Source organism: Elephas maximus, chromosome 2, assembly GCF_024166365.1.
Source record: "Elephas maximus indicus isolate mEleMax1 chromosome 2, mEleMax1 primary haplotype, whole genome shotgun sequence".
In the NCBI taxonomy this organism is placed as follows: domain Eukaryota; kingdom Metazoa; phylum Chordata; class Mammalia; order Proboscidea; family Elephantidae; genus Elephas; species Elephas maximus.
Genome location: NC_064820.1, coordinates 59,601,257 through 59,624,773, shown reverse-complemented (window position 1 = coordinate 59,624,773; position 23,517 = coordinate 59,601,257). Strand labels below are relative to the sequence as shown.

At 42.0% G+C, this 23,517-nt stretch overlaps 1 protein-coding gene across 1 annotated transcript in view; it reads right to left on the bottom strand.

Moving 5' to 3' along the window:
• Nucleotides 1–911: 911 nt before the first annotated feature.
• IL31RA (interleukin 31 receptor A) overlaps nucleotides 912–23,517 on the bottom strand; it is an 80,960-nt gene continuing 58,354 nt past the window's right edge. Inside the window, exons 11-14 of the mRNA XM_049863907.1 lie at nucleotides 14,087–14,227; nucleotides 10,741–10,834; nucleotides 9,400–9,481; nucleotides 912–1,456 (exon numbers count right to left, since the gene is read on the bottom strand). Of these exons, the coding sequence (XP_049719864.1) occupies nucleotides 980–1,456; nucleotides 9,400–9,481; nucleotides 10,741–10,834; nucleotides 14,087–14,227 (794 nt within the window). The 3' untranslated portion in view covers nucleotides 912–979. The remainder of the gene's footprint in view (nucleotides 1,457–9,399; nucleotides 9,482–10,740; nucleotides 10,835–14,086; nucleotides 14,228–23,517) is intronic.

The window sequence follows — 23,517 nt, the reverse complement described above, 5'->3', positions numbered from 1 at the left end:
GCCTGGAGAGTAGGGTGGACCTGGGACCTAGAGTCCTGTTACCCAATGCCCTGCCTCGGGCCACCTTCATTCCTTGATTCATCAGCAGTCAGTGTGCAGTAAACTAGGGGTGAAGACTCCTGCTGGGGGGTGGGGGAGAGGTTGCCGCAGACACTGAGATTTAATGAGGGTTCTCATTAATGAAGAAATCCCTGGGTGGCTCAAATGGTTAAGCGCTCGACTACTAGCCCAAAGGTCGGCGGTTCCAACCTTACCCAGAGGCACCTTGAAAGACGGGCCTGGTGATCTGCTTTCAAAAGGTCACTGCCTAGAAAACCCTACGGATCAGTGCTACTCTGCACGTGTGGGGTCACCATGAGTCGGATTCAACTTGATGACAACTAACAACAACTCATGAATGAGGCACCTCAGTCACACCATCCGGAAGGCCCCCTCCACGTCCCCAGCCTCTACATTGAGAGTGAGATTTCAGGGCTGCCACAAGAGAAACCCAGAACCCAGAGAAGGCCAGAGTGAAGGGAGAGATTGTCCACTCCCACCAGACCAGCCAAGTGCCAATTAAACAGCTGTCTTTTGGCAACAGGAAATGTTAACCTTCTTTCCTTGAACTCTGAGGAACAGCCCCAGCAAAGGCTGTGACCATGACCCATTTCCTAGGGAAAGCCAGGTATATCCACGTCAAGGGCCCATTGGGCACAGAACCTGGGCCTGTCCTTTGACACTGATCTGTCCGAAGGCCTCAACGAGAGCTTGTTATCTGAAATAAATTGGTTTCCTCTACAAAGCCCTTTTTCTTCCAGCACAAAGTTACACATCTGTACCAACCAAGCTCAACTGGCAGCTCAGGGGCATGAGAGACTTTCTTTAACATGCAGAATGGGGAGGGGACCAAGGAAGGGCTTCTTGTCAAATCTTGATATCATCTCTCATCAAGAGTCATCTACACTGAAATGGACCGGGACTCATGTCATGGAGGCATTTAAAGTTCTCCCTTGGTTTGGTCTGGATGTTTTTCAGACATAAGAAATTCTCTTGTTGTCACTGAATTTTTCAAGTATGGATTTGATGCTCCTTCATCACAGAAATGGTCTGGCCCCAAACTCTGATCAAAGAGAAGTTGCTCTTTGGCTTCCAAGCAGGTCTCTTTTGGCATTCCCACACACAGGATTTGGGATTTTATGGGTAGAATTTTGGCTGAAATCAGGGACTCTTGGAAGCCCTTTACCAGGGGACAAGAAGGCATGTAGAGGGAGGTCACATATTCATTCTTTTCCCCTCCAACAATGTCTTTCTGATGCTTCAGAGGTTCTTCTGTGGAAACTTCTTCCAGAAAATTCTCAAAGCTCACCACCAACTTGTCAATAAGGTCACTAGGGGCATAACATGGTTTTAGAATCCCATTTTCTTCTGTGTTCACAGAGTTATCAAACTGAACCTTCTTCAGATTTAGCTTATTCTGGAAAAAGAAAAAGGGACACCCGAAATGGTCATTCAGGGGTTACATATAATGTAACCGAAAGGTCATTAGACTATGGACACCAAATACCCACACCTCCAGTATAGCCCCACCACCACCACCACCACATTCCTTCCAGATACTAGAAGTGGTGACCAGTCACCTCCGCATGACTTTCCATAAGAGCTTGACAAAAGTGGCCCATTTTCTGAGAAACAGCATGCTGTTTTCAAACAATTTTTTCTTCTGGAGAGCTCAGGGCTATATCCACACAATCCTATGTTCACAAAATTTCAGGTAAGTTGGGTACATCAAAATGTTGCACGGGGCAGTGTCTTTGTTATCTCTGTGTCCTCAGGTCTTAGCCTAGTATCTGGCATACAGTGGGTGATCAATAAGTGCTTGCTATAGAGGGCAGACCTACAAGTTATTCAAAACTGCATTTTAGCCATCAGACAACACTGGGCCTATGAATTCATTTACTCTCTTAATAACTTGTAAAAAGTAGGAAAACATAAGACAGATAAAGGAGAGGAGAAAATAGAAATAAAACTCATTGTAACAAAAAATGTCCACATTAAAAAACATTTCTCAGGTGAAAAGGGGCTAATATTAAAAATTTCTTTATTGGAGGGCAGCCCAAGATGGTGGTATAGTCAGACACCTTATAACATCCCTCTTAAAACAAAGAACTGAGAAAACAAGTGAATCGGATATAGATGACAACTTTGGAACCCCGAGCAGCAAAGGCAAGGCTGAAGAATTTGACTGAGTGCCAAGTGGAAGGAAAGACTGTACAAAAACTGAATTACAGATCGCCGGCACCCTACCAGCTGGACTTGCACAGCATGACCATACTGAGACAAAGCAAGCAGCGTTCCTAGTTGAAGATCTGATCACCTGGCACAGCCAAGCAGCAGTGACTCTGCAGCCACATCCAGAGCCAGGAAGGAGTGCTCCCCACCCTGTGAAAGTTAAGTGCACTCCCCTCACCCAATGTACCCACTCCAGCCCTCTGTGCTGAGGCCCACAGACCTGCGCTGTTCCCCCCACTCTCCTCATGCACCCTCCCTACAAGCAATCATGGTCTGGTGGCACCCACCATTGCCCTGACCGCTAAGCTGAGGGTGCACAGACCAGCGGCACCCTCCTCTTCACTCAGCCCCTCGTGCCAAGGACCTACAGACTTACACACTAACCTCTCCTCCCAACCACCAGCACCAGGGGCCCAAGGAATGGTGGCTCCCACTTTTTCACCTAGCCATATGCACTGGGGGCCTATGGACTGGCAGATCCCCTCTTCTGCCCACCCAACAGCAACACCCATTTTACCCATTGCCGTCGAACTGATTCCAACTCATAGAGACCCTATAGGACAGAGTAGAACGGTTTCCAAGGAGCGCCTGGTAGATTCAAACTGCTGACCTTTTGGTTAGCAGCCGTAGTTCTTAACCACTGTGCCACCAGGATTTCCCCCAATAGCAGTGGGGGCCTGCAATCTGATGGCACCTGCTTCTCTACTCAGCCACCTGTGCTAGGAACCCGTGGATGGGTGGTGGCCCCTCTTCTGCCCACCCACCCACACCAGGAGCTTATGGTCCAGTAGTGCCCCCTTTCCTGCCCACCCAACCACGCCAGGGGCCTGCAGACTGGCGGCGCCCACTCCTAAGCCCAGCCACCTGTGCCGGGGCCTGAGAACCCACAGCATCCTCCTCTCCACCTGGCCACCAGCACTGTGGGCCCAGAGACCGGCAGCACCTCCTCTTCTGCCCAGCCAACTGCACTGGGGACTTGAGGACCAGAGATGACAGCTCATTTATGTGCAGTCACCCCCACTGGGGGATGGTGGCTAGTGGAACATGCTGCTCTGTCCAGCCACTGGTGCTGGGAACCCACAAAGTGGAGACACTCGCTCCTACACCCACACAGCCACCAGTGCATCCTACTCCCTCCAGCCACCTGCACTGGGGGCTCAAGGACTGGTGACACACCCTCCCCTGCCTCATGCTCTAGTGGACCGGGGCACTCCCTTCAAGAAAGTGCCTCTGGACTGGTGGCATCCCACTTGCCTCGCCCCTCACACCATTCCCTGTAACTAGAAGCTTGGACCTGCTCCAACTACCCCATGCAGCCCTGACCACCTGAGTTCATCAGTGAGAGTTTCTGTATCACCCACCCGATGACCGACAACTTGGAGACCCTCGCCTTGACCATTTGGCAACTGGCAGTGTGCACATACAAAACCCAACATAGCAAACAGTGAGAATGCTCCCTGAACCCACACAAAGGCGACCAGCTAGACAGACACATCATCTCACTAGCAATGCCATCTACATTCTATAAGTTGCCCTATAAGACCAGCAAACAACCATGCTCACATACCCAACTACTGCCCCACTGACCCAGAGACAGGTGGTAAGAGCTCCAGGGAGGCCACGCTAGGGACCAGAGTAGCACACATGCCCTGCCAACTTGGATATATCAAAGCAAAACAAAAGAAAAAATTAGGATGCAACAAACAAACATACAATAAATAAATAAATATAATAGCACCTTAATGCCTCGGACACAACAGACAGTAACAAATCACACAAAAAGGTAGGACAAGATGGCCCCAGCAAGGTCTTAAATGCTAACAAGCGGCCATCTAAGATGCATCAATTGGTCTCAACCCACCTGGAGCAAAGGAGAATGAAGAACACCAAGGCCACACGACAACTAAGAGCCCAAGAGACAGAAAGGGCCACATGAACCAGAGACCTACATCATCCTGAGACCAGAAGAACTAGTTGGTGCCCAGCCACAATCGATGACTGCCCTGACAGGGAGCAGAGCAGAGGACCCCTGAGGGAGCAGGAGATCAGTGGGATACAGACCCCAAATTCTCATAAAAAGACCAAACTTAATGGTCTGACTGAGACTTGAGGAATCCCGGCGGCCATGCTCCCCAGACCTTCTGTTGGCACAGGACAGGAACCATCCCCGAAGACAACTCATCAGACATGAAAGGGACTGGTCAGCGGGTGGGAGAGAGACGCTGATGAAGAGTGAGCTAATTATATCAGGTGGACACTTGAGATTGTGTTGGCAACTCTTGTCTGGAGAGGGGATGGGAGGATAGAGAGAGAGGGAAGCCGGCAAAATTGTCAAGAAAGGAGAGACTGAAAGGGCTGACTCAAGAGGGGGAGAGCAAGTGGGAGTAGGGAGTGAGATGTATGTAAACTTATATGTGACAGGCTGATTGGATTTGTAAACGTTCACTTGAAGCTTAATAAAAGTTATTAAAAAAAAAAAAAAAGATGGCCCCAGCAAGTGACCAAAATAAAGAACCGGAAAGCCTTTCAGAGGAAGAAACAGTAATGGAACTACCTTATAAGGAATTCAAAAGACTAATATATAGGGTTCTGTCGATGGCACTGGGTTTCGTTTTTTTTGGTAAGAGATTAAGAAACAGATCAAGAAAAACAGAGACAAAACAAAGGAAAACACAGACGAAATCAAGAAAAACATAGACAAAGCAATAGAAGAATTCAGGAAAACAATACAAGAACAAAATGACAAATTAAACAGACAATTAGACACCATATACAAAATATAAAAATAGCACCTAGAAATCCAAAAGATTAACAAAAAAAAATTTCAGAAACAGATAACTCAATAGAAGGATATAAGAGCAAAGTTGAGTCAATGGAAGACAGAATCGGAAAAATAGCAGACAAATCCCTAGACACCAATTTCTTTGAGGAAAAATCAGAAAAAAAAGAATGATGAAAAAAGCCTCAGAATTATCTGAGAGACTATTAAGAGGAAAAATTTGCACATGATCAGAGTTCCAGGACAGGGGGAGGCCATGGAAAACACAAAGAAAATTGTTGAGTATTTGCTGGCAGAAAAGTTCCCTAATATCATAAAAGATGAAAAGATATCCATCCAAAAAGCTCAACAAACTTCATAGAGCATAGACCCCAAGAGAAAGTCACCAAGACACATCATAATCAAACTTACCAAAACCAAAGACAAAGAATCCTGAGAGCAGCTTGAGAAAAATGAAAAGTCACCTACGGAGGGGAACCAATAAGACTAAACTCTGATTACTTGGCAGAAACCACACAGGCAAGAAGGCAATGGGATAAAATACATAAAACCTTGAAAGAAAAAAACTGCCTACCAAGAAATATATATCCAGCAAAACTGACTCTCAAATACAATGGCAAAATTAAAACATTTTCAGATAAACAGAAATTAAGGGAATTTGTGAAAAATCAGACCAACCTTACAAGAAATATTAAAGGGAGTCCTTCAGAGAACCAATAGCATCAGACAATAACCTGAGATTAGGACACAGGACAGCATTAGCCAGATACCAACCCTGATAAAGAAGTCTCAAAAAAAAAAAGAAAAGAAAAACCTAAAAGACTGAAAACAGGGAACCAGATATGGCGATAAATAAATAAAGGCAACATAGAAACAAAAAGGTGGAATAAATGGTATAGTTATACAACTTTCATATGGAGAGGAAGTCGGCAATATCAAGGGATTAAAGATTACTTTGAACTTATGAAGATAAAGGTAAATTTCGAGGTAACTACAAAGAAAGCTAACAAACCTACTCATCAAAATAAAAAAGAAGAAAAACACAAAGACTCAGCAAACACAAAATCAACAGAAATGAAAAGAAAATACACAAACAAAAAGAACTCAGCACAGAAAATAAAATGGAACAAAGAAAATGTCAACACCACAAAAAAAAATCACAACAAAATGACAGCAGTAAACTCATACCTATCAATAGTCACACTGGATGTAAATGGCTCAAATGCACCAGTAAAGAAACAGAGTGGCAGAATCGATTAAAAACAAACAAAAAAAAACAAAAAACACTACCCATCAATATACTGTTTACAACAGACACACCTTAGACATAATGACATAAATAAAACTCAAAGGATGCAAAAAAAATATCAATAAAATAATTAAAAAAAGAGCAGGAGTGGCAATATTAATCTCAGATAAAACAGACTTTAAGGGAGTGCAGTATGGGAAGAAGACTCATTAACAACCTGCATAATGCAGATGACACAACCTTGCTTGCTGAAAGTGAAGAGGACTTGAAACACTTGCTGACGAAGATCAGGGTCTACAGCCTTCAGCAGGGATTACACCTCAATGTAAAGAAAACAAAAATCCTCACAACTGGACCAATAAGCAACATCATGATAAACAGAGAAAAGACTGAAGTTGTCAAGTATTTCATTTTACTTGGCAAGACACACAACATTTATCAGTTAAGTTCACCATTTTATATGGGTACGGTTCATGGTGCCCCAAAACAATTACAATAGTAACATCAAAGATTACTGATCACAGATCACAATTACAGATATAATAATAATGAAAAAGTTTGAAATATTCCAAGAATTACCAAAATGTGATACAGAGACACAAAATGAGCATGCGCTGTTGGAAAAATGGCGCCAATAGGCTTGCTCAACACAGGGTTGCCAGAAACCTTCAATTTATAAAAAGCACAATATCTGCAAGGCACAATAAAACTATGCATGCCTGTTCATAATTGTAGGTGCTGCATACTAACATAGACAACAGAGCACTCAAGGGGCACAGTCATAGAAACTTCTTAGACATAACCAAACACCTCATGGGATGAAGTTCCTAGGCTTGAAGGCAAAGGACCATAGACTCAGGGAACATCTCCATCAACTGGCACAACATAGTTTATAAAGATAATGTTTTGCCACTACTTTGGTGAGTAGTGTCTGGGATCTTAAAAGCTTGCAAGAGGCCATCTAAGATACAGCTATTGTCTCTTCCCATCCATAGCAAAGAAGAGTGAAGAAAACCAAGATGTTACCAATTGCCAATCTGACACAAAGGGTCCTTGTCTTTTCCTAAGTAAGAATACACGCGAAAGACAAACTTTATCTTCAGTAAGCTTTATTTTGCTTGAGTCAAGCAAAAGGAGTCAGTGGGAGACTAAGCCTCTCCAAAAGACTGACTCAAAAAGGGAAGTAAGGCTAGGGCTTATATGGGTTTGGTGGAGACAACAGAGTAATGAATATTTAGTGGGCTTCTTTTAAGGGGCAGGTACTTCTCAAAATGGCAATGCATGCTAATTATGTTGTGCACATATCTGGAATCCAAGATGGAACCTGCTGATATTCAAGATGGAGTCCTCTTGGCAGCCCTTGGCATCACTTATTATGGGATATAGCACAAGCACACTGATCTTCGGCACTACATTGCCACCTCTGGAGGGCTAAGGAAGGTTAAACAGCAGTCACACTTTGTTCTTCTGTACATGCGGAGCCTGTAAAGGGGGAAGGGACTAGAAAAACACTAAGAAGTAATTTAAGAATTGTTTCAACCTATTTCATGTTGACAAGTTGTGGTTCCTGTTTACCCAACTTCCAGATGGTAATCTTTTAAAAGGTCTTTTGTTCCAGCAGCACATTTAACCCTATCTGTCTCAAAGACTCAAGGGAGCAATTAGTCCAAAGGACTAATCGACCACATGAACCACAGATTACATGATCTCAAGACCAGAAGAACGGGGTGGTGCCCAGCTACCAATACCCACCAGTCTGACTGGGTTCACAACAGAGAGTCCTGAACAGAGCAGGAAAAAAATGCAGAAAAAAATCAAATTGCAAAAATGACCAGACTTACTGGTCTGACAGAGACTGGAGGAAACCTATGATATCCTTCTGACCTGGAACAAAAGCTATACCCAGAGACCACCTTTCAGCCAAACAACAAACAGACAGGGCCATAAAATAAACAATATCACCTGAGAGGAATGTGCTCCTTACAACAGTTATACAAACTCAAAAGGGCAACACTTTCCCAAAAGAAAAGATAAGAAAGCAGGAAGGGGTAGAAAATCTGGATGCAAGGAAACAGGGAAACCTGGGCAGAAATGGGGAGTGTGCTGACACATTGTGGGCAATGCAACCAACGTCATGGAACACTGAAGGTGCAAATTACTGAATGGGAAGCTAATTTACTCTGTAATTACACCTAAAGCACAATTTAAAAAATCTTTTTAAATTCCTTTATCAAGGCAAAAATAGGAACAGTCTTTCAATAATAAGGATCTAAAAGTATATCTGATTGGGCTTACTAATTTTTTTTTTTTTTAAGCAAGAAATCCAATCTAAAATCAGAAGTTTTCAATTTAAAAAATTTTGAAAAAGGAAGGTTTCTACTTACTTATAACCATAAAACCCCACTGCCTGTTAAGCAAAGTTTGACTATAACTTCCCCATTCTGAGAAACACAGTCTGAGGAAGACTGCCTCAGCCTGTGGTCAACTGTGCACATCAGTGTCCCCTCAGGCTCTAGGTGGCCTAGAGATTAAATTCCTCTTGGAAGATTTTAAATGGCCTCAAATCCTATGTTAATCAAAAGGTCGATGGTTTTAATCCATCAGAGGCACCTTGAAAGAAAGGCCTGGTGATTAACTTCCAACAGAACACAGCCACAGAAAACCCTATACAGCACAATTCTACTCTGAGGGACACGAGTGGGAATCGACTGGATGGCAACTGGTTTGGTGCTTTTTTGCTTGTTTGTTTAATCCTGTGGTGAGGCTTTCTCTCTCTTTCTAATTAGACCATCAGATCCTGACGGTGTGTATCTTTGATCTGTTTCATCCCTTACGGTACCAGTTCTATGCTGGCATACAGTGGGTCCTCTTGAGCCTGGGGGTGCCCTTTCCTCTTGTCCAAAGCAGGGGGTTAAAGTAGTTCATGGAAGGCCAATTCCATCTGCCCTGCCAATCGTTCCCTGGAACTTTTCAACCTTGAGTTCTCTTTGTGTGAACTCTGTAAAAAGCTCAGTCCACAACTTCTCCCACTTTCATCTAACTTGTCCATCTCCTGAAACTAGATTGCCCAAATGATTTCCTTAAAACAAGAACAGTTTACCTTGAAATCATCTTCACGCCACAAAGCTAGACTGCTTTCAGCAGGGTTAGGGATATCAGGCCAACACAGGTGTTTCAATTTGCTAATAAGAGATAAGATTTGAAAACAGAAAATGAATCCAAGAAGAAATTTATACACCTAGTATGGCTGAGCCCAAGGAGGGGGCTTTGTTAAAGGGACTTGTATGGTTTCCTCATTAAATAAGGGCAAGCCTCAGCCTGCTAAGGAGAGTGAAAAACAGTTTGGGTGGTGAAGTTGGAAGTCTGAGAAGGGAGGAGACCTCTCTTCATGCAAAGCTATTCCTGCCCTTACCCTCTCTCCTGCCCCTTCATTTCCACACCTGGTGCTGATATCTGAAATCACACCATCACAGCCACATCTCTGAGATTTATTCCTTAGGAATAGCAACACATTAAGTCTTACAAGCTACCCACACTTTAGTACCATGGTTCTCAAAGTGTGGCCCCAATCAGTTACATCAACATCACCTGGGAGCTTGCTAGAAATGCAAATTCTTGTTTTACACCCCAGGGCCACTGAATCAGAAACCCTTGGGTGGGTCTGATTCTGACACTTGCTAAAAATTAAGAATGAGTGCTTACGTGAGTGATAATATGAGAATTTGCACTGGTGACTTGGTTAAAACCTACCGGTGGGAACCAAAGTAGGGTTAAGACTGAGGCTGACGTTATTTTGACCACTAAGAGTAGCTGCTTGGCAGAGAAGCCTAAAACTGTTCAATTCTGGAGAAAGAGCTCTACTGAGGAGAGACCCCTGACCATCAGGGCATGCAGCACGAGGCTCATGGAGGGAAGGAAAGCACAAGACCTTGAAGACAAGCTTCCTTCCCCGCAGTGGCCAGGGCAGGCAGAACAAATGCCATTGCAGACAGCCCTCCAAGACTGCAGTACAAGCTAGGAACAAGTTTGTGCTGGGCATACAACTGGCCATTACTCAATGGGAACACAAATCCCTGCTCTGCCTGAGAGAGGCCAGTGGCCCTCAGGCCTCGTACTGCTGTCAGAGCCCCATCTAGACAGTGAGAGAAAGGGTCTCCTCTCCTAGTCTCATCTCAAATGGCAAACACACCAGATAAATCCTGTGTGGCAGCTAGCACTGCCCTGGCCTCAAAATGGCCTAGGCCTTGCATATAGGGCTGTGAAGGGCAGGGTTCTCTTGTTTGGTCAGAATTCTGATGAGCCACATGGTGTGGCCTATAATGATCTCTATAAATATTTACTAACTTAATAGATGAATAAACACCACCTTAACGGTAGAGTGCCCTCTCCTATTGCTTCCCACCTCTGATATAGAAGACAGCACTGTTGCCTATAAACTCACTTGGGTTTTTTCAGACCATATACCACCATCAGGATGATGAGAATAAGAAGACCTCCTCCAGCCAGAGAAGTTATAAGGACGATTTCAGAGACACCTTTGGAAAAAGGAGAACACAAAAGTCAGTAGTAGATTTTGCTCCTCATTTTCTTGACGTTTTTAAACCAAAGATTAACTTTGTCTTCTAATAACTTCGGCAACACATTTGTTAAAGCCGCAGAAACCCTGGTGGCATAGTAGTTAAGAGCTACGGCTGCTAACCAAAAAGGTCAGTAGTTTGAATCCACCAGGTGCTCCTTGGAAACCCTGTAGGGCAGTTCTACTCTGTCCTGTAGAGTCGCAATGAGTCGGAATTGACTCCATGGCAGTGGGTTTGGTTTTGGTTTGATACCTGTGGAAGCAACCCTGGTGGCACAGTGGTTGAGAGCTCAGCTGCCAACTGAAAGGTCAGAAGTTCAAACCCAGCAGCCGCTCTGTGGGAGAAAGATGTAGCAGTCTGCTTCCATAAAGAGTACAGCCTTGGAAACCCTAGGGGGCAGTTCTACTCTGTCCTGTAGAGTCGCTATGAGTTGGAATTGACTCAATGGCTATGAGATGGTTTCGGAATATTTTTATACCTGTGGATAAGAAGCCCTGGTGGTGCAGTGGTTAAGAGTTTGGCTGCAAACTGAAATGTTGGTGATTTGAACTCACCAGACACGCTGTGGGAGAAAGATGTGGCAGTCTGCTTCCGTAAAGATTACAGCCTTGGAAACCCTGTGAGGCAGTTCTACTCTGTCCTGTCAGGTTGCTATAGTCAGAATCAACTGGATGGCAATGAGTAATACCTGTGAGCATAATCCTGTTTGGGAATAGGGTTTTCTTTGTTATGTTAATAGACCATCTCAGTGTAGGTTATGTCCTAAACCTAATCACTTCTGATATAAGCTGCAGTACATGCAAGCACAAACAGAGGAAGACAGATGCCATGTATCGCCAAGGAACCAAGGTATGCCAGCGCTACAGAAGCTGACAGAGACGGGATCTTCCTATAGAGCCAATTCTCTTTTCCTAGAGCTAAGACCCTGAATTCAGACTTCTGGCCTCCTGTAAGGAAATAAATGCTGTCCTTTAATGTTAACTACTTATGGTATTTGTTTTACAGCAACACTAGGTAACTCAGACAGCATTCCTTATTAGTTTTCTTTTAATTCAATTCTTTTCAATTAAAAAAAAATTTTTAAACTCTGGGGTTTGTGGCTCCCCAAGCTAGTGTTTTTCTCCCTGCACAATATTGATAGGCACTACAATCACTGGAAACCCTGGTGGCATAGTGGTTAAGAGCTATGGCTGTCAACCAAAAGGTTGGCAGTTTGAATTCACCATGTGCCCCTTGGAAGCCTTATGGGGCAGTTCTACTCTGTCCTATATGGTTACTATGAGTCAAAATCGATTTGATGGCAGACGGTTTGGTTTTGGTTTATGATCACTAGGTCCATCCTCCTTCATTCATTCAGTAAATATTTACTGAGCACTAAACACTACCATATTTTTACACAAATAACATGCGTGTTATATGTTTTTTTGCCAGTTGCACAGCCCCCTCATGCAGTATTTTCCTAGGCGCATTGTATGTGTGGGCATGTTATTTGTGGGAAATGAGGCATTTTGGGTAAAGCAGCCCTGGTGGGGCAATGGTTAAGCACTCGGCTGCTAACCTGAACAAGAACATTTTAAATCTAATCGGAGGTGCTGCACTGGCATGACCAAAATGGCCGACAGCTAGTTCAATTCGGAAACCATTTTGTTGTTCTTCTTCTCCTCTAGATACATAATTCCTGCTTAGGCATTTTGCCTATGTACATTGTGAAGAAGTTCATCTCTTTGTTATACTCAGCAGAATGTTTCCAAGGAAATATATGATAAACATAGATAAGAAACTTTAACCAACATCTTGTGACCACCTTGTGATTTATGTATATGACTGATAAGAAAAATGAATATCCTGTGATTGTCTTGTAACTGCTGAAGCATAGTGCTTTAAATGTCAACCAACCAGAAAAATCCACTGTAAGTCCCTGATATTTTATTATAAAAGCTTCTTCAGAACCTCTGTCAATTGGGAGTGCTTCTGCAACCCTGTGGTTGCACTGTCCCGGTTTGAACTGTTATATTACCTCAATAGCGCTCAATTAACTTTGAAATTACCTTACAGAGAGGACTCCTCTTGTATTCTTTGACAAACCAAAAGTTCAGTGATTCAAACCCAGGCTATAATCTTTATGGGAGCAGATAGCCAGGTCTTTTCTCCCACAGATTCCCTAGGTAGGTTCGAACTGTCGATCTTTCAGTTAGCAGCCAAGAACTTAACCATTGTGCCACATGTGTTCCTTAATTTGTGCCTAGTGTTGTGAAAATACAACGATTTAAAAAAATTTTTAAAAGCAATGTCAAAAAGTATCTTAAGAAAGCAATGTTAGTCCTTAAAAACAGAACATGTTTTCTTTGTAACAACATATGCCATACTTTTATTTTCCAGAGTCACAAAGATATTTTTTTTCTTTTGGAAATGTGATAAACAAGGGGCTTTCAAGAATACTTTGAGGACACAATTTCCAGCTTTTATTTTATTGCAAATTTGGCATGTTCTTCCATTTTTTAATGTAAAAGGTTGTTCATTTTTAAAAAGTTTTAGTATATCCTTAAAATCAAATCTGTGTTACTCAAGAATTTGGCAAAAATTAACTTATTTCTTCTGTATCTCCTCTTCATTCTGTCTTCTCCTCTTGGGGAAGTCATCATATGATACTACATTATATTTTACATTATTTTTTAATTTATTAAATTTTTCTTGTTCTGTTTTTTAATATAAAAGCTGGTGAGTAGAACATACTATGCACCCCTTTGACCAAAAGACTACACAAATGATGAGATTAAGTCTCTTCCTTTGGGTTGGCAGTCCGTGTTCGACCAAGGTTTTCTCTCCAAGGCCCTATTGTGCACTAGCCTCCAACACATAGAAATTGGTGACTGAGATCTTGAAGACAGCCTTGAGGTGGGTGCTGATTTAGTGCTAAGGCTGCACTTGGCATTAACTTGATCCCTCTTCCTCTACATGATTTGAGGCTGTCCATGAAGAAGCAGCAAAATGACCAGTCTTTCCAAATTCAGCTCTCAATTTGCCTGCTCTCCATACTTCTTCCTTGCCCATAGCCCTTCCAAGATCAGTGAGCCAGGAAGCAGGATGGTTTTTCTCACTGAAGCACTGTGTCTTTTACTTGGCTTCCTCCTGCCTTTGAGAAAGGTCATCCTCAACTCACCTGAGGAAAACGTCCAGGAGGAGTACCTAGGGCTTGGAGGAAATACTTACGAATTGACAATGTTTTGAAGTTGATCCTGGTCCCGTTGGCTCCTCCAGCACTGGTCCTGGCCATGATCTGAACAGTGTAAGGGGTGTTTCGTGTCAGGGGCTCCAGGTTATACCTCAGGATGCTGGAGTTGACTGTCTTGGCTAAAGGAAAAATATGGAAGTCAGTCACCACAGCTAAGACTGACTGAAAACTGTGTTTTAGTAGCATAAAAATAAAATCGTCAGAACCTGGACTCCGAAGCCTGTACATCTCATATGCCAGCCCCTTGTTCTGTTCTGTTTCTGTTTAAAATAAGCCTATCAAGATGAATCAAAGATCTAAATATAAGTACAAAAACTATAAAACTCTTAGAAAAAAATAGGGGTAAATCTTCATGACCTTGAATTTGGCTATAGTTTCTTAGATATGATACCAAAAGCACAAGTAACAAAAGAAAAAATAGATAAATTGAACTTTATCAAAATTAAAAACTTTTCTGCATCAAAAGGCACTATCAAGAAAGTGAAAAAACAACCCATAGAATGGAAGAAAATATTTGCAAATCATATATCTGATAAGAGTCTAGTATCCAGAACATGTTAAGAACACTTACAGCTCAACGACAAAAAAATAAACAACCTCATTAAAAAATATGCAAAGGGTTTGAATAGAAATTTCTCCAAAGAAGACATACAAATGGCCAATACACACATGAAAAGATGATCAACGTTATTGGTCATCAACAACAACAATAACAAAAAAACCAAACCAGTAGCCACTAAGTCAATTCCAAATCATGATGACCACATGTATGTCAGAGTAGAACTGTGCTCCACACAGTTTTTAATGACTGATTTTCTTTGGAAGCAGATTGCCAGGCCTTTCTTCAGAGGCACCTGTGGGTAGACGCAGGCTTCTAACTTTTTGATTAGCAGCTGAGTGTGTTAACTGTTTCCAATACCCAGGGACTCCTTTTAGTCACTGTTGCTCTTGTTCTTGGGTGTTAATTCATAACAAGCCCACGGGACACAGTAGAAATGTCCCATAGGGCTTTCAAGGTTATGATCTTTACACAAGGAGATCATTGGGTCTTTCTCCCATGGAACTGCTGGTAGATTCAAACTGCCAACCTTTTGGTTAGCAGCCAGGAGCTTAACCATTGTGCCACCAGGGCTCCTTAAACCAAAAAAATACCAAACCCGTTGCCATTGAGCCGATTCTGATCCATGGCTCCTTAAACCAAACCAAACCAAACCCACTGCCGTTGAGTTGATTCCAACTCATAGCGACCCTATAGGACAGAGTAGAACTGCCCCGTAGAGTTTCCAAGGAGCACCTGGCAGATTTGAACTGCCGACCTTTTGGTTAGCAGCTGTAGTGCTTAACCACTATACCACCAGGGTTTCCCCAGGGCTCCTTAAGGGAATGCAAATCAAAACCACAATGAGATACCACTTTACACCCACTAGGGTGGCCATAATAATTTTTTTTTAAGGGAGCAGGGAATAAGTGTTGTTAAGGATGTGGCAAATTTGGAACGCTCATACATGGCTGAGGAAAATATAAAACGATGCAACTGCTGTGGGAAACATTCTGGTGGCTCTTCAAAAAGTGAACCATAGGGGGCGGAGCCAAGATGGCGGACTAGGCAGACGCTACCTCGGATCCCTCTTACAACAAAGACACGGAAAAACAAGTGAATCGATCACATACATAACAATCTACGAACCCTGAACAACAAACACAGATCTAGAGACGGAGAACGAACTAATACGGGGAAGCAGCGATTGTTTCCAGAGCCTGGAGCCAGCGTACCAGTCAGGTACGGCACAAGCACAGACAGCTGCTCCTCCCCCCCGAACTAACCCCGGGAGGGAGACCAGCCGGTTCCACAGGAGGCGTGGGATGCAGCCGGTAGGAGAAGTCCCCGGGAGGCAGTGACTGGTCTTGGAGCAGAAAGAGCAGCATCCGAGCCGGGGAACCGTCCCGCAGGGATTTGGACTGGACGCAGGTACGGCATAAACACGGAGAGTTGCTCCACCCTCCTGAACTAACCCCGGGAAGGGGACCAGCCGGGTTGTGCGGGCGGCGTGGGACTCAGCCGGTAGGAGAAGTCCTCAGGAGGCAGCGACTGGTATTGGAGCGGGGAGAACAGCGTCCCAGCCGGGACACTTGGTCACGGCATAAGCACGGGGAGCTGCTCCACCCATCTGAACTAACCCGGGGAGGAGGCCCAACTGGTTCTCGGAGGCGGCACAGCCACGCGGCTGGAGGGACGAGAAGTCCCCGGGAGGCAGCGACTGATTTTGGAGTCGAGAGTGCACCGTCCCAGTAGGGGAGCATTGACGCTGGGCGTGGGGCTGGAAGCGGAGGATCTGACCGTGACTCCAGCGGGCCAGACCCCCCGGGGGCAATCTCCACACAGCCAGCACACATAGGCGACGTGCCCGCGGGAATCTCAGATATAATAGTCATTCCAAGCAAGACAAGCAACTCTGGCTATATTCTGAGGTGCTACTCTCCTATCTCTCTGTTCCCTCCCCCACCCTCCCCAGGCGGCTTCATTAACATCTGAATAGCCTGAGCCAGAGGGAGAACTCTGATAGGGATCTGACTGCATTTTTTTTTAGCGGATTCTCTGGAAAAACTAGTTTCCCAGTGATGGCTCGGAGACAACAATCCATATCAAACCACTTAAAGAAGCAGACCATGACAGCTTCTCCAACCCCCCAAACAAAAGAATCAAAATCTTTCCCAAATGAAGATACAATCTTGGAATTATCAGATACAGAATATAAAAAACTAATTTACAGAATGCTTAATGATATCACAAATGAAATTAGGATAACTGCAGAAAAAGCCAAGGAACACACTGATAAAACTGTTGAAGAACTCAAAAAGATTATTCAAGAACATACTGGAAAAATTAATAAGTTGCAAGAATCCATAGAGAGACAACATGTAGAAATCCAAAAGACTAACAATAAAATAACAGAATTAGACAACGCACTAGGAAGTCAGAGGAGCAGATTTGAGCAATTAGAATGCAGACTGGGACATCTGGAGGACCAGGGAATCAACACCAACATAGCTGGAAAAAAATCAGATAAAAGAATTTAAAAAAATGAAGAAACCCTAAGAATTATGTGGGACTCTATCAAGAAGGATAACCTGCGGGTGATTGGAGTCCCAGAACAGGGAGGGGGGACAGAAAACACAGAGAAAATAGTTGAAGAACTCCTGACACAAAACTTCCCTGACATCATGAAAGACGAAAGGATATCTATCCAAGATGCTCATCGAACCCCATTTAAGATTGATACAAAAAGAAAAACACCAAGACATATTATCATCAAACTCACCAAAACCAAAGATAAAGAGAAAATTTTAAAAGCAGCCAGGGAGAAAAGAAAGGTTTCCTTCAAGGGAGAATCAATAAGAATATGTTCTGACTACTCAGCAGAAACCATGCAGGCAAGAAGGGAATGGGACGACATATACAGAACACTGAAGGAGAAAAACTGCCAGCCAAGGATCATATATCCAGCAAAACTCTCTCTGAAATATGAAGGCGAAATTAAGATATTTACAGACAAACACAAGTTTAGAGAATTTGCAAAAACCAAACCAAAGCTACAAGAAATACTAAAGGATATTGTTTGGTCAGAGAACCAATAATATCAGATATCAGCACAACACAAGGTCACAAAACAGAATGTCCTGATATCAACTCAAACAGGGAAATCACAAAAACAAACAAATTAAGATTAATTAAAAAAAAAATACACATAACAGGGAATCATGGAAGTCAATAGGTAAAAGATCACAATAATCAAAAAGAGGGACTAAATACAGGAGACATTGAACTGCCATATGGAGAGTGATACAAGGCGATATATAACAATACAAGTTAGGTTTTTACTTAGAAAAATAGGGGTAAATAATAAGGTAACCACAAAAAGGTATAACAACTCTATAACTCAAGATAAAAACCAAGAAAAACGTAACGACTCAACTAAGATAAAGTCAAGCACTATGAAAATGAGGATCTCACAATTTACTAAGAAAAACGCCTCAGCACAAAAAAGTATGTGGAAAAATGAAATTGTCAACAACACACATAAAAAGGCATCAAAATGACAGCACTAAAAACTTATTTATCTATAATTACCCTGAATGTAAATGGACTAAATGCACCAATAAAGAGACAGAGAGTCACAGACTGGATAAAGAAACACGATCCATCTATATGCTGCCTACAAGAGACACACCTTAGACTTAGAGACACAAACAAACTAAAACGCAAAGGATGGAAAAAAGTATATCAAGCAAACAATAAGCAAAAAAGAAGAGGAGTAGCAATATTAATTTCTGACAAAATAGACTTTAGACTTAAATCCACCACAAAGGATAAAGAAGGACACTATATAATGATAAAAGGGACAATTGATCAGGAAGACATAACCATATTAAATATTTATGCACCCAATGACAGGGCTGCAAGATACATAAATCAAATTTTAACAGAATTGAAAAGCGAGATAGATACCTCCACAATTATAGTAGGAGACTTCAACACACCACTTTCGGAGAAGGACAGGACATCCAGTAAGAAGCTCAACAGAGACACAGAAGATCTAATTACAACAATCAACCAACTTGACCTCATTGACTTATACAGAACTCTCCACCCAACTGCTGCAAAATATACTTTTTTTTCTAGCGCACATGGAACATTCTCTAGAATAGACCACATATTAGGTCATAAAACAAACCTTTGCAGAGTCCAAAACATCGAAATATTACAAAGCATCTTCTCAGACCACAAGGCAATAAAACTAGAGATCAATAACAGAAAAACTAGGGAAAAGAAATCAAATACTTGGAAAATGAACAATACCCTCCTGAAAAAAGACTGGGTTATAGAAGACATCAAGGAGGGAATAAGGAAATTCATAGAAAGCAACGAGAATGAAAATACTTCCTATCAAAACCTCTGGGACACAGCAAAAGCAGTGCTCAGAGGCCAATTTATACCAATAAATGCACACATACAAAAAGAAGAAAGAGCCAAAATCAGAGAACTGTCCCTACAACTTGAACAAATAGAAACTGAGCAACAAAAGAACCCATCAGGCACCAGAAGAAAACAAATAATAAAAATTAGAGCTGAACTAAATGAATTAGAGAACAGAAAAACAATTGAAAGAATTAACAAAGCCAAAAGCTGGTTCTTTGAAAAAATGAACAAAATTGATAAACCATTGGCTAGACTGACTAAAGAAATACAGGAAAGGAAACAAATAACCCGAATAAGAAATGAGAAGGACCACATCACAACAGAACCAAATGAAATTAAAAGAATCATTTCAGATTATTATGAAAAATTGTACTCTAACAAATTTGAAAACCTAGAAGAAATGGATGAATTCCTGGAAAAACACTACCTACCTAAACTAACACATTCAGAAGTAGAACAACTAAATAGACCCATAACAAAAAAAGAGATTGAAACGGTAATCAAAAAACTCCCAACAAAAAAAAGCCCTGGCCCGGACGGATTCACTGCAGAGTTCTACCAAACTTTCAGAGAAGAGTTAACACCACTACTACTAAAGGTATTCCAAAGCATAGAAAATGACGGAATACTACCCAACTCATTCTATGAAGCCACCATCTCCCTGATACCAAAACCAGGTAAAGACATTACAAAAAAAGAAAATTATAGACCTATATCCCTCATGAACATTGATGCAAAAATCCTCAACAAAATTCTAGCCAATAGAATCCAACAACACATCAAAAAAATAATTCACCCTGATCAAGTGGGATTTATACCAGGTATGCAAGGCTGGTTTAATATCAGAAAAACCATTAATGTAATCCATCACATAAATAAAACAAAAGACAAAAACCACATGATCTTATCAATTGATGCAGAAAAGGCATTTGACAAAGTCCAACACCCATTCATGATAAAAACTCTTACCAAAATAGGAATTGAAGGAAAATTCCTCAACATAATAAAGGGCATCTATGCAAAGCCAACAGCCAATATCACTCTAAATGGAGAGAACCTGAAAGCATTTCCCTTGAGAACGGGAACCAGACAAGGATGCCCTTTATCACTGCTCTTATTCAACATCGTGTTGGAAGTCTTAGCCAGGGCAATTAGGCTAGACAAAGAAATAAAAGGTATCCGGATTGGCAAGGAAGAAGTAAAGTTATCACTATTTGCAGATGACATGATTATATACACAGAAAACCCTAAGGAATCCTCCAGAAAACTACTGAAACTAATAGAAGAATTTGGCAGAGTCTCAGGTTATAAAATAAACATACAAAAATCACTTGGATTCCTCTACATCAACAAAAAGAACACCGAAGAGGAAATAACCAAATCAATACCATTCACAGTAGCCCCCAAGAAGATAAGATACTTAGGAATAAATCTTACCAAGGATGTAAAAGACCTATACAAAGAAAACTACAAAGCTCTACTACAAGAAATTCAAAAGGACATACTTAAGTGGAAAAACATACCCTACTCATGGATAGGAAGACTTAACATAGTAAAAATGTCTATTCTACCAAAAGCCATCTATACATTTAACGCGCTTCCAATCCAAATTCCAATGTCATATTTTAAGGGGATAGAGAAACAAATCACTAATTTCATATGGAAGGGAAAGAAGCCCCGGATAAGCAAAGCATTACTGAAAAAGAAGAAGAAAGTGGGAGGCCTCACCTTACCTGATTTCAGAACCTATTATACAGCCACAGTAGTCAAAACAGCCTGGTATTGGTACAACAACAGACACATAGACCAATGGAACAGAATTGAGAACCCAGACATAGATCCATCCACGTATGAGCAGCTGATATTTGACAAAGGACCAGTGTCAATTAACTGGGGAAAAGATAGCCTTTTTAACAAATGGTGCTGGCATAACTGGATATCCACCTGCAAAAACATGAAACAGGATCCATACCTCACACCATGCACAAAAACTAACTCCAAGTGGATCAAAGACCTAAACATAAAGACTAAAACGATAAAGATCATGGAAGAAAAAATTGGGACAACCCTAGGAGCCCTAATACAAGGTATAAACAGAATACAAAACATTACCAAAAATGATGAAGAGAAACCCGATAACTGGGAGCTCCTAAAAATCAAACACCTATGCTCATCTAAAGACCTCTCCAAAAGAGTAAAAAGACCACCTACAGATTGGGAAAGAATTTTCAGCTATGACATCTCCGACCAGCGCCTGATCTCTAAAATCTACATGATTCTGTCAAAACTCAACCACAAAAAGACAAACAACCCAATCAAGAAGTGGGCAAAGGATACGAACACACATTTCACTAAAGAAGATATTCAGGCAGCCAACAGATACATGAGAAAATGCTCTCGATCATTAGCCATTAGAGAAATGCAAATTAAAACTACGATGAGATTCCATCTCACACCAGCAAGGCTGGCATTAATCCAAAAAACACAAAATAATAAATGTTGGAGAGGCTGCGGAGAGATTGGAACTCTCATACACTGCTGGTGGGAATGTAAAATGGTACAACCACTTTGGAAATCTATCTGGCGTTATCTTAAACAGTTAGAAATAGAACTACCATACAACCCAGAAATCCCACTCCTAGGAATATACCCTAGAGATACAAGAGCCTTCATACAAACAGATATATGCACACCCATGTTTATTGCAGCTCTGTTTACAATAGCAAAAAGTTGGAAGCAACCAAGGTGTCCATCAACAGATGAATGGGTAAATAAATTGTGGTATATTCACACAATGGAATACTACGCATCAATAAAGAACAGTGACGAATCTGTGAAACATTTCATAACATGGAGGAACCTGGAAGGCATTATGCTGAGCGAAATGAGTCAGAGGCAAAAGGACAAATATTGTATAAGACCACTATTATAAGATCTTGAGAAATAGTAAACCTGAGAACAACACATACTTTTGTGGTTACGAGGGGGGGGAGGGCGGGAGGGCGGGAGAGGGTTTTTTATTGATTAATCAGTAGATAAGAACTGCTTTAGGTGAAGGGAAAGACAACACTCAATACATGGAAGGTCAGCTCAATTGGACTGGACCAAAAGCAAAGAAGTTTCCGGGATAAAATGAATGCTTCAAAGGTCAGCGGAGCAAGCGCTGGGGTCTGGGGAACATGGTTTGCGAGGACTTCTAAGTCAATTGGCAAAATAATTCTATTATGAAATCATTCTGCATCCCACTTTGAAATGTGGCGTCTGGGGTCTTAAATGCTAACAAGCGGCCGTCTACGATGCAGCAATTGGTCTCAACCCACCTGGAGCAAAGGAAAATGAAGAACACCAAGGCCACACGACAACTAAGAGCCCAAGAGACAGAAAGGGCCACATGAACCAGAGACCTACATCATCCTGAGACCAGAAGAACTAGTTGGTGCCCAGCCACAATCGATGACTGCCCTGACAGGGAGCAGAGCAGAGGACCCCTGAGGGAGCAGGAGATCAGTGGGATGCAGACCCCAAATTCTCATAAAAAGACCAAACTTAATGGTCTGACTGAGACTGGAGGAATCCCGGTGGCCATGCTCCCCAGACCTTCTGTTGACACAGGACAGGAACCATCCCTGAAGACAACTCATCAGAAATGAAAGGGACTGGTCAGCGGGTGGGAGAGAGACGCTGATGAAGAGTGAGCTAATTATATAAGGTGGACACTTGAGAGTGTGTTGGCAACTCTTGTCTGGAGGGGGGATGGGAGGATAGAGAGAGAGGGAAGCAGGCAAAATTGTCAAGAAAGGAGAGACTGAAAGGGCTGACTCAAGACGGGGAGAGCAAGTGGGAGTAGGGAGTGAGATGTATGTAAACTTATATGTGACAGACTGATTGGATTTGTAAACGTTCACTTGAAGCTTAATAAAAGTTATTAAAAAAAAAAAAAGTGAACCATAAAATTACCGTATGACCCAGCAAGTCCACTTCTAGATATTTCCCCCAAAACTGAAAAGAGATGTTCAAACAAAAACTCATACACAAATATTCGTAGCAGCAATATTCACAACAGCCAAAAGGTGGAAACAATGCAAACATCCATCTACTGACTATTGCATAAACAGAATATGGTATATCCATACAATGGAATATTATTCCATCATAAAAAAGAAATAAAGTAATAATACAAATTACAACATAGATGAACCTTGAAAACATTATGATAAGTGAAAGAAGTCAGACACAAAAGGTCACGTATTGTATGATTCTATTTAAATGAAATATCCAGAATAGGCAAATCCATAGAGCAAGAAAGCAGATTAGTGGCTTCCAGAGGCTGGAAGGAAATGGAAAGTGACTGGGTACAGGGTTTCCATTTGGGGTGATGAAGTTCTGAAACTGGAGAGTGGTAACTGTTGCACAACATTGTGAAGGTACTCA